Below are 11744 nucleotides of genomic sequence, written 5' to 3' on the forward strand. Positions count from 1 at the left end.
AACTCTTTCTCATAGTCCTTACTTTAAACGTTTGCACAGTCGTCTGACATTTTTGCACAGCTCTTCCACTTTTAATTCAGATAGACTGTACACAAGTTTTCATTGTTGTCATATTATATTGTGTTTTTGTGTGTGTTTGTTGTACACAGTGTTTCATTATTATGTATTTAATCGTGTTTTAGTATGAACCATTATACACTAAAGCAAATTCCTTGAATGTAAAAAAGTACTTGCAATAAACTGATTCTGATTCTTATAAACCCCCAGAATACACACATTTTGCATTGATAAAATATCAGGTTTTTTTTCCCACTACTTATTCCTCCCCCACCCATTACATAGGCACATACAGCTTAATGCCCAGTGCTTTCTTATTTGTTTTGTTTTTTATTTAATTGTGTTTCTGACCCCCTATTTTAATATAGGTGTAATTGTCATGGACTTAACAGCTTTGTTTTGTGTTGATTGGGGTCAATATGTGAAAAATTAGATGATCATGTAGGGCCATGTAGTCATGAATAGTCTGGTGCTTATTTTGTGGTAATTTGTATTTGCTTGTGTTTTGTGCGGTTTTTCTGGTCTGTTTAGTTTTTAATCCATGTATGATTGTCCATTACTGTGAATACTGTTTACTTACATGTCTTTGGGAAGATAACTGGACATAGAACAACATTAAACATACATACTAATTAGCAATCAAAGCTGAACCGTGAACGTACAGAAATCTCTGGATTATGGACAATCTTACACTCATATTTTGCACATTCTATGGACAATTTTGCACTAATGTACATTCTCAAATATTGAAGTGACTGTTATTTTGTTGATTGTTGTGTTTTTATTTAGGTCTTGATGTGTGCACATGTCAAAATGTGTCTTTGATTCTGTGTGTATACATATTTGCACATATATTTGTATACATTTGTTTTTATATTCGAGATTGTGGGAAACGGTATTTCGATCTCTCTGTCTGTACACACAAACTGGAAGATTGACAATAAAGTTTACTTGGATCTCTAGGTGGAATTTGGAAGATGTGATGAGCATTTGAAGGCAGTACCACAGACTTGTTTACTTGGATCCAAAAACAGCCAGCCTGCGTTGACCATTCCTGCTTACACTAAGCTATAGTAGTATGTTTACTTGCTGGAAGAAGCAGTTAACAGTTCAGTAATAATAGCCTGAAATCGTATGTGGTAACTTCCAACACCACAGCCTTCCAATCAGAGGGTCACCATTTCCGTGACGTCCGCCGGAAAAGGAGAGGGCACGAAGGCAACACGTAAAACAAAACAGATGCGTCCACAAATCACCGACAGAGGACGAGAGAAAACACCACTGCTCCCAGGCGGAGGGGAGTCTGTTTTTGTGAGAAGAGAGACAAACAACAACGTACCTAGACGGCCCTAGATAGCAAACATCGAGGTTAACTTAGTTATACCGTAAATCGTCTTAAAGAAGTTTCAAGGGAAAAAAACAACGTTTCTCAGGTAAGGTAAGTTAAACTGTGGCTAGCTAACATTAGCATACGTGGTTGTTTGTGAAGTTTCCAGAGTGAAACACTAAGATAAACAGCTTAAATGTACATTATTAGCTCACAGTGATTCTCATTTATGTTGATTTAAATGTGGGTTTGTTAAATAACGAGGATTGAAGCAATGTTACGTTTGGATAACACGTGTAGCTTAACTTTTCCTGGTTGTAAATGAAATACAACTCAAGCGCTTTAACAGCTAGCCGCTAACTTTTTGCTATTAACATAACAACATTATTGTTTCTCAACACCGACCTGTCCACTAACTAAAATAAAGGCGATCTGTAATGAACATCGACCTGTCTAGCGTTAATCTGTTAACAGCACTATCATAGTTGTTTTTTAGTTAAGTGTAACATAATCTTTTTAGCTAACTTCATCAAGGTTTTACGATTATGTGATGTGCCTGCTTTGATTCACGCACTTATTGTATAACCTCGTTATGGCTCTAAAGAAATAAATAAATGTCAAGATACTTAAGTTCGTCTTTGGTTTAGACCAAAACAAAGCACAGACTCAACAAAGGCAACAGCAGTGCTAATAGTTGTTTTTTCGGATTTAGCTTATCTCTAGCATGCTAACCTCTAGCATGCTAACATTAGCGAGATCACGAGAATCTGCTCACACGGTTGTTGTGGCTAGCTATCGTTAGCATACGGGCCAAACGATACTGTTAAATACCTAAATGTCCCTCTGGGTGTCCATCTTTTGACCTCAAACGCTTATAAGTTGACTCATGGGTGGTATCGTCCAACCTGCCAGGTGTCATGTAGCATAGTTATGTGAAAGAAAGACGTTAGCAGCAGCCATTAGCTTGCTAGCATGACTCAGTGGATTTGTGGAAGTGACACGGCTGTGGCCCGGTGTTTGTCAGGAAGCATCGAATAAAACAGCCTTTAAAAATAGTATAACTGGTTAAAAGCACCCCCATTAAGCACTTGTAAGTGTATATAAGGGTTTATTGAGGCGCAGGAGAGTTTTAAGTTAACATACTGCCAGTACGACCACATATAAAGGTCAGTGAGTGAGTTGGGCTTTTGTTTCTGTGACAGACATGGTCCACTCTTTATGCGAGCTACAGGTGTTGTAAATGTTGGACCCAGGTCAGAATATGTGCCCATTTGTCCCCTGCCAAACGACATCTGACATGTATAGCTAAACAGTTTGGCAGCCTCTGTCTTCACAATGTGTTTACAACCTTGGGTTAGAAAGCTGATGGTATCTTTAATGGGGAAACTTACTCTGACCAAGATGCACATGTTTTGCACGACACCAGGTTCTCGAGGTGGTCTCTAAATAGATGTGTTCACCGCCTTACTGTATTGAAGTAGCACCTCTTAGATCACAGTGTCACATTGCACTCCCGTGACAGACGAATGCCATCTACACAGGGTCGTGTTGGACTGAAACTGCATGTAGCACTGCTGTGATGACAGTTTTGAGGAGGAAAGACCACATCAGATCCAATTTACCAGAAGTGTGCCTTGAACACTTCCTTTTTTGATTCTGTCATGTTTTACTCATTTAAAATAACCCTCCCCTAAAGGGATATCCTCACAACTTCCTTTATTGTAACTGTAAGGGCTGATGCAAGTTCATATTAAGTCACACTTTAAATACATTTAGATTTTTACAACCACTTTCCTTTGTAATCAGCCCATTTGTGAGAAATTGAGATATGCAAGAGTTTTTATAACAAATATTTAAAGCCATCATAATAGTTACATTACGACATTTAATACTTAAAAATATATAAATGTTTTGGTCTTTTTTTACATTCTTCTACAAAATTAGCCAAACTTCTCAGAAGCTGTTTGAAAAAATTGTTAAAATCAGAGCTTTGAACCACAGTTCACTGTCTTCATTAGTGGAGATTAAAAAAGTGTTTGCATACAGTGCAGAAGACTATCTTTAAAACAGGATGGGTTGTGATCCCATCTTGTAATCGTTGTCTACACTTGGGTCATGTGATGATACCAGAACAGTGTCATTGTTGCTGATGAAGAGGTTAAGCTGCCAGTAAAGTTTTTAATGGGATTTTTTTGTTACACAATCTTATTCCAGACACTCGATGTTTACTTTCTGTCCTTTTTTGCGAAAGTACCAATCATTTTATGTACCATACCAGATATTTAGGCAGGAAACCAAGCCCTACATTTTATTGCCTGAGTCACATGACCATTGTCTTTTTTGCTTTGACAACTAAGGGAATAATTAACTTTTTGTTCTGTTACTGGTTTACAATCCTTTTGTTCAATATTGATTGATGAAAAAATAAGAGTGTATGTTGTGTTAAATTAACAAAACCTCTTTGTTTTGGTTTCCAGGTCAGCTCACCCGACGGCAGACTTCACCATGGCCCAGGAGACCAATCAGACCCCGATGCCTACGCTCTGTGCTAATGGCTGTGGTTTCTATGGCAACCCTAGGACTAATGGCATGTGCTCTGTGTGCCACAAGGAGACACTGTCCAGACAGAACAATGGAGGAGTCGGTTCTCTGAGCGCCGTGGGTAAGACCTGCTGTGTTCAGACGCACACAAGGACTTCACTCCTCACCCTTTTATCCGACTGTAACCATCGTTGACGTTTCCCCCCCCCCCCAGGCAGCAGCAGTGGCCACGCAGCGGAGGCGTCGGCCATCCAGAGGTTAGAGGCCACGCTGAACAATGCTGCCGCCGCCGCAGTCGCTGCTGCTGAGTCGGCAGCAGAGGCCGCCGCTTCAGCCGAGGCTCTCAGGTGAGGGGATGCACCACGGTATATTGTACTGCCCGCAAAAAGCAGAAGTAGGTATAATCGGCGTTTTCCTGTAACCCGCCCACCCCTACTCTTGAGCAGATAAATATGGTTTGACTTATGGATGATTCTGTCTGTTTAGTTTCCTGATGTTTTAAAAAAATTCTGTTTATCCTTCGCAGTGGGGTTTCAAGTTCCCTGACGGAGATGAGCCTCTCCTGTGAGGAGAAAGGAGCATCAGGGAGCAAAGTAGAGCTAACGGATCCAGGTGGGTTTATTTTCAATAATAATAATAAACTAGTAATAAACAATTAGACGTACCTGAATATTTTCTGCTTTTCTATTTACATTAAAAGGGGGTTTAAGTCTGAGTAATGTTTTCCTTTTTACAATGGTGTACAGCAGCTCAGTGTATGTTAGTAAGATATACTTTACTGAGTTTATTATGTTTTTATATCTTTTGTTCATCTGCAGTGTTGACTCAGCCCACCTCCTCGGCCTCTCATCCCTCCACTTCTGGCAGCGAGGAGTCCAAAACTCCAGAGCCCACAAAGCCCAAGAAGAGCCGCTGCTTTCTGTGCCGCAAAAAGCTTGGCCTGATCGGTAAGAGATAACACCGATCACCGACTTATTGTCTGGGCTGGTTCTTTTTAAACCGTTACTGTACGGCAAGTTTTAACAGACGCACAACGCCCTTACAGATTTGCTACACAACACCAGCCTCCTCAGATTGGGTTGTTCTCCGATGTTTTTTCTGTGTCTTATGGGTGTTAAAATATTGAACATTACAATAGCATTTAACGTAAATTGATATGATTGCTAGTAAAGGATGTACATGTTATTATGGATATTTATAATGTCTAGTTATGAAGGTAAATCAATAGTCCCCATGTAAGTGTACAATTTGTCAGAAAATGACACAAAGCATTCAAAGAAGAAAGTTAAGGCTTACGTTTTTCCTGAGTTAATAATATTGTACTGATGCCTTCATTTTAGGATTAACTATAAACTATTTTTTTAAGGGATCATTTCTAAGCTGGTGATCCCAAAAAAAGATGGGATAATCGCTAGAATACTGGGTTACTGTCTTAAATAATGGAAAGCTTCACATTTCAGGTTTTCTGTTGGAGCCTTTTTAAGACATTTTTACAAAACGTAACTGAATGAAACAACCGGCAGAAATGTCAAATTCGAAGTGTTGTTTCTCCAAAATACTGATATATGCTATTCCTGTTCAGTTGAGTGTCTAATGTAAACACCCTCCGACTTCTGCGGGGATGTTTGCCCACCATAAGCACCTTTTTATGAGTTATTGATCTGACTCGGTTGTCCTCTGCTGTGCCGTTTCAGGTTTCGACTGCCGCTGTGGGAACATCTTCTGTGGAATCCACCGTTACTCCGATAAGCACAACTGCCCGTACGACTACAGAGCCGAAGCCGCCAACAAGATCCGAAAAGAGAACCCTGTGGTCGTAGCTGACAAGATCCAGAGAATATGAAGAGGTTTTTCACTTTGAACACTGGGACATCCGGCTTTAAGAAATAAAAAAAACTCAAGCCCACCCTTCTTCCTGAAGGACCTGTTTTCCCCCTCAATTGTTTTCCAAACTGTCTCCCGTGCATGAAATTTCACGTCTATTTTCAGCTTTGTTTTTGTGTGAGTTTAACACTTGGAAATGTGAGATCATGGAGATTGCTGTCCCTAAAAACTCTGCCTTGAAGGAGCTCGGACACTTTGGGCCTGTTTGGACTCTCGAGACTTTTACCGCTGTTGGCGAAATCTCAGCCGCGCTTGCTCTCTGCTGGCTTGAGTAGCAAAATGGATATCGTCCTTTTTTCCCCCCGTTTCTGGCCACTACGTAACTCTGTGGGGTCGGAGTTTAACCCCTCCTTACTTGTCAGACTTTGGTAAGTTTTTATCCACCTGTAACGCTTCTCTGTGCACCCGGAATATCGCAAAAGAGACTTTGAAAAGAAAAAAAACGTTATCGCCAGCTTTTTCTCGCTGGCTCTTATTCCTTCCCTCACTGCCGTGTGTGGCCCTCGTTTCACAGAAAGAATTCAATCATTATTTTCCCCTTCTGTTGATCTCGGGCTGAATGCTGTGACCCGCTCTGCGCCCCCCGAAAAAAACCTCTGAAGTCACATGACCATTCAAGTCACCTGAAATGTTTTATTTTATTTTTCAAAAAAAGGTTTGTGTAAGCTGTGTGTTGTATGACAAGTAGCCTAAACTTGTATTGATGATGTTTCAGAAGGGTTTAGCTCCACTAATATTTTCACCTTTTATTCGCCATTGAATGTTTTCCTTTTTATTTTTAATGTGAGCAGACAAATTCATGACATTGGGAGTGTTGGATTGCCGCATACTGTGTGTTGAACGTGTGTGTGGGAGAATATGTTGGACGGCTGGTGTGTGAGTATCGTGTGAGGTGACTTAGACCTGTGGACGTTAGGTTATTAATCATTTTCAGTTTTTTGGTCCGGCTGCTTAATCCGTGTGTTTTCAGTTTTTTTATCCTTTAGTTATGCAAGTTTGTACAAACATCTTTATTTATATACTGCAGTGTGTGTAATCTTCCAATAATAAAGAATGAATTCTATGATGTAAATAAATTATGTTCACAAATTTAAAATCAAGAATTCAATGGCTCTTTATTTTTATATGAAACAGCCTAAAATGAAAATTGAAAGCTTTATTTGTAAACTTTTGGCCTCTTATTTATTAATATATTTTATATTATATAATATATATATATATATATATATATATATGATTTTTCCGCATGTATTTATTTTTTCAAAGCTTCTAATGAGGTTTTTGAATAAAGCTTTAAATGTCTGTTGCCATAACGTATGACGTCATTCCCCCCCAAAACATATTTATACTCTATTTTAATCAGAAAAATACATATATTCTACATTTTCTTTATAGTTTCTGATATTTTAATGTCATACATCTGAAAGTAAACATGTTTAATATCAAGGAACCTCATCACTCCACAGACATAACATGGAAACAATGTTTTCTTGTTTAATCTCTGAGAATATCCCAGAGGATTTTACGAGTTTAATCCTGAGTTCTGTCTGGGAATATCACCTCCCTTTCTCTGCTAGTTTCTTTACTTGTTACTTGACGGTTATTATGTCAAGTGAGTAATAACACATTTTTGTGAGCCAACTATGCGTGTACATGTCACTGTCTCTGCAGGGGAAACGGGATCTGTTGCACAGAGTGTGACCTTCTGACATCCATCCATCATCAGGACAGTATGTTTACACACACACACACACACACACACACACACACTCTCTCACACTTGCATAGTATACTCCTTTATCAGCAGAGCAGCACCATAGACATGTCCCTCCCCAGAGGAATTGTAGACATTTTTCCCGAGATATTTTTGTGGCTATGCAGAAGTAACTATTTTCTTTCCATTTGATTCATGTTACAAAAATATTCAGTTCCAGTTTCATTTATTATCTCAGTATTACCTAATGTTCCTAGATCAGTTATAGTAGAATTCTTTGTTTTAATTCGGATAATATTGTTCAAACTTTTCAAATTGCCTTTTTGTTGAGATAACGGCAATAAAAAAGCTGGTATGCTCTCACTGTGATTGTGTGAAACTATAGAGGAACATGTAAGATATATTAATATATATTCTCACAAATGTCTAATGGCCTCTCAAAATCTGTTGAAAAGCTAATTCATTTAGTAATACACTGTTGTGCCAAAGTAGTTGTTTAGTGTAAATGTACGTTTTCGTTTAGCAGACCAGCCACTAGATGGCGTAGCAGACACTACTAACAGATACACTCAATCCCATTTACAATGACATGAAAACAAAAACTCAAAATATAAATGTAGTTTTTAACAAAGTGTTCACTTGGTGCAAAATGATGAAACTCTGGAAGACAAACTCAATAATAAAAGTAAATACAGATCATTCAAATGTCAACATTGTGGGAATTGAAATGTTCATCAGGATTAACAACCATTACTCACACACACACACACACACACACACACACTTTGTTGACCTCTCCAGCAAGACATGATCCATTAACTTTTAATTTCTCATACATCTTTCATGGTGGTCACGCATTAAATATTGATTTAGAAACATGCGATGGGTGTTTAGAAATGCGTGTCAAGAACCCCAATGTGTCCGTTGACGAGAACATTTTTTAATTCTCGCTGTGAAGTTTTTTAAACTACTTTCCTGCAGCGGGGGCATTCAGCACTTTAACCAAATAGGTTAATGAGTGATTCTACAATTCAGGGTACATTCCATGTCCATTGATGTCCATTGATGATAATTATAATTATTCCAACTATTTTCTTCAAAAATATCATATTTTGCCTATTATTGGAAAGCATGTTATAATATCACACAAACATTATGTGCATCCTATGCTTTATTTACCTTGAAATGTGTCATGATGTTCTTAAATTGTCAGTTTTTGCTCTGTCCGTTTTTCAGTTGAGGGTGTTTGAGTTGAGGGTGGTGAAACTTGGTTTCAAAATAATGAATAAAAACCATTAAAGTAAATAAAAAAAAGTATTCATTTATTTCAAAAGTCTAAATACTAAAGAATAATAACATCTTTTTAATTGATTTCCTCCTTTAAATAATTTAAATATCTTAATATATGAATGTCCGCAAAAGTTCTGTCAACTATGTTACTAACAGAACTCCCCCATTTAACTCAAAAATGGTTTGTCCCAATACCATGTCACCAGCATCACATGATGCCATGTTCCTCTTTGGCAGACATTTTGAACACACTGTGGTGATTGTCCTCTAATTTTTTACAATATTTTATGTATAATAGCACATTGTCAATGAGTATATTCATTGACCATCAACAATGTTATGTACATTGTTATGGTTTACAATTGTTTAATGATTTTAATTCAATTATATGTTCAAATGTGATGTTAACCTGTTCAAGAAAATGACATGTGGTCATCCAAGCAAGGCCTACCATTGAAATGATGGGTCAAAATAGGGAAATTGTCAACTAGGTTACCCAGTACTGTAATAACTGTAGTAACTTAGTTGACAGGTAACCTAGTTGACAATTTGTAGGACATGTAGACGTCATTACACATCATTATCAATGGAATTTTGCACTTCTGCCTTGAAATGAACATAGTGCTGATGGTTAATAATGTGTCCAGTCAACTATGTTATTTGCGTCAAATGTTTGACTTTCATTGTCAACTATGTTGCACCTCATTTTTTCAAATTTAAAATATCTAAAATAGTGCTTCTGATATCCTTTATAGTATAATGTATATCTACACAGGTTGGAGTTTTACATGACATCTCTTAAAACTATCAAAATGACCTGTTTGGTAGTTTTATAATACAAAATATCCCTAAACTTAATGACAGTGCTGAACATATCACATGAAAAAACAAAACTTTAATACAATTATTTTTTAAACTTTAAAAAATCTTTGGATATATGGTAGAATAGACTCAAGAGCCTTTCAAATTTGATTTTACTTGAAGTGCAGGACTTAATCAAATGATTGTAATGACATCAAGTTTGTCCGTAACATAGTTGACAAACTGAGTAGTGAAAACATCCTTTCCCTTAAAATAAAATAAAATAAAAAAATGTTTAAGCTTTGCAACTAGTGGATATGTTACACTGAGGAATATACTAACTTGAACCACTGATTGTTCTATTGAGAAAGAACACTTTCTTTGTACTGTTTTGTTGATGTGAAATGCACCCTAAATTATAGAATCACTCTAATACAATAAATTATAATAATAATAATTACTTATAGTAGGAGCTCTTGTCTCATCTGTTCATCCATGTTTAAAAATATCAAAATATGCGTTTGCTTTAATTATAAGTCATCAGAAAATATGTCTGGCTTAAGTAAGGCCCAGTTTTGGTTGAAGATTTAGGTTGGTTTTGTGGTGATTTACAATAGTGCTCTAAATATGCTTTACTAATTATACAATTAACAACTAGGGGGCACCATTTTACCTCTTAACTAACTAATTAATAACACCCCACTGGGGAATGTCGGACTCCTCTATGGGTCTTAAAAACTGCAGTTGCTAAAAAATTGGTAAATTACACTACTAAACGTCATCACATCGCACGTTAGCCACCTTTAGCTTAGCGGTGTTGATAAGCAGCCATGTCACCATCTTGTAGTTTTTTTAAAAGCCTAGCGATAGCTTTTTACTTCTGGCGATTGCTTTTACGCTTAAAAAAAATCATAAAGTGGTGTTAATATGTGGAGATTATCCTGCTGAACAAAACATGTAGCTATCTCAAATGTGTGTGTGATGCTCACTTTCAGGTCGGCTTGCATAACTGCATCATCACTGCACTACTGTATTGTTTCTTGATGTAGAAGTGGAACTACAATATAGAACGGGCAGGGGCTAGCTGGTTAGCATGCTAATTTCTGAAGGTATTCCTGCAACACAATACACTGACGTCTTGCTAGAAGGTCAAAACTGTTAATCCTTCAAATTCTGTTGTTAATGTCTGATTTTTTAAAGTTTTACAAAGCTAATCGTGCCATACACAGCCCCTTTAACGACAAAACCAGGTCTCTATCACCATCTCGCAGAGTAATATTTGCCGTCATATAATCTTTCTTCACACATGGACCGGCTTTGTTCTCTAAACAGGTGGGCAGGAATTCAGCAGATGTGTTACACTTCCATCACACTCACGTGTACATCAGCACGGGCTTAAAGGGGTGTCATCCAAGTCTCACCTGCGGGAACCGACAACCATGTAATGGAATCATTTTGGACTTGAAAAATGAGCTCCACTGTATTATTTAATGAGGCACTGAGGTGTTTTGTTGAAAGGTTTCTATCTCTGCACACACACACAGGTAGCTGCTGTTGGTATCTGCTGCAGGTTGGTTGACTCTTTATCCCATACTGTGTTTCTATTGAAAATTCATAAACATAAGTATACTGCAGCTGCAAAGTCATCTCTGGGTATTTACTGGTTGCCTAATGGGCCTCGCATAGAGAAACCTACACCTTCATTAAATCTTTAGGGCGTCTGAGCTTCTTGTGTGTGTGTGGTCTCCGATAACAAGACGAGTGAGAGTGTCTCTCTGCACTCAGATGATGATCATTTAGGAAAAACAAAGTAGGACATAATAGTGAAGCCTAGCTAAAAAGAGCCACATTGAACGCTAAGAGTCAGATGCTAAAAGCTAATATGTAATGTGACCTGCAGCTGGATATCACCCACTCTACGTAGAAATTATAAAACACAAATGCCCATCTCCTGGACCATAACCCAACTTCTCTGCTCTATTAGCCACATTAGATCACTTGAGTTGTCAAGAATTTACTGCAAATGTCCAAAAGCACCTGTTGAGAGCGGGTCAGATGCAGCCGTTGTCATAGTGACGAGACGACCCTGTCAGTTACCTGAGTTGGTGCTGGCGTGGATCCAGAGGACAG

General features: G+C 37.8%; 1 protein-coding gene across 2 annotated transcripts; it reads left to right on the top strand.

Annotated features, from left to right (window-relative positions):
• Positions 1-1284: 1284 nt before the first annotated feature.
• LOC117478901 (AN1-type zinc finger protein 5-like) lies at positions 1285-6905 on the top strand. 2 transcript variants are annotated; one of them, XM_034125842.1, is made up of 6 exons: positions 1285-1495; positions 3862-4046; positions 4140-4272; positions 4452-4537; positions 4744-4872; positions 5620-6905. In XM_034125842.1, exons 2-6 carry the CDS (start codon positions 3890-3892, stop codon positions 5766-5768), a joined length of 654 nt encoding a protein of 217 aa, XP_033981733.1. In that variant the 5' UTR covers positions 1285-1495; positions 3862-3889; the 3' UTR covers positions 5769-6905. The 2 variants fall into 2 exon arrangements, with proteins under 2 accessions (XP_033981733.1, XP_033981732.1); XM_034125841.1 differs by having other exon boundaries at positions 1286-1490.
• The last annotated feature ends 4839 nt before the right edge of the window (positions 6906-11744 follow it).

This window comes from Trematomus bernacchii, unplaced genomic scaffold (assembly GCF_902827165.1).
Source record: "Trematomus bernacchii unplaced genomic scaffold, fTreBer1.1, whole genome shotgun sequence".
Classification (NCBI taxonomy): domain Eukaryota; kingdom Metazoa; phylum Chordata; class Actinopteri; order Perciformes; family Nototheniidae; genus Trematomus; species Trematomus bernacchii.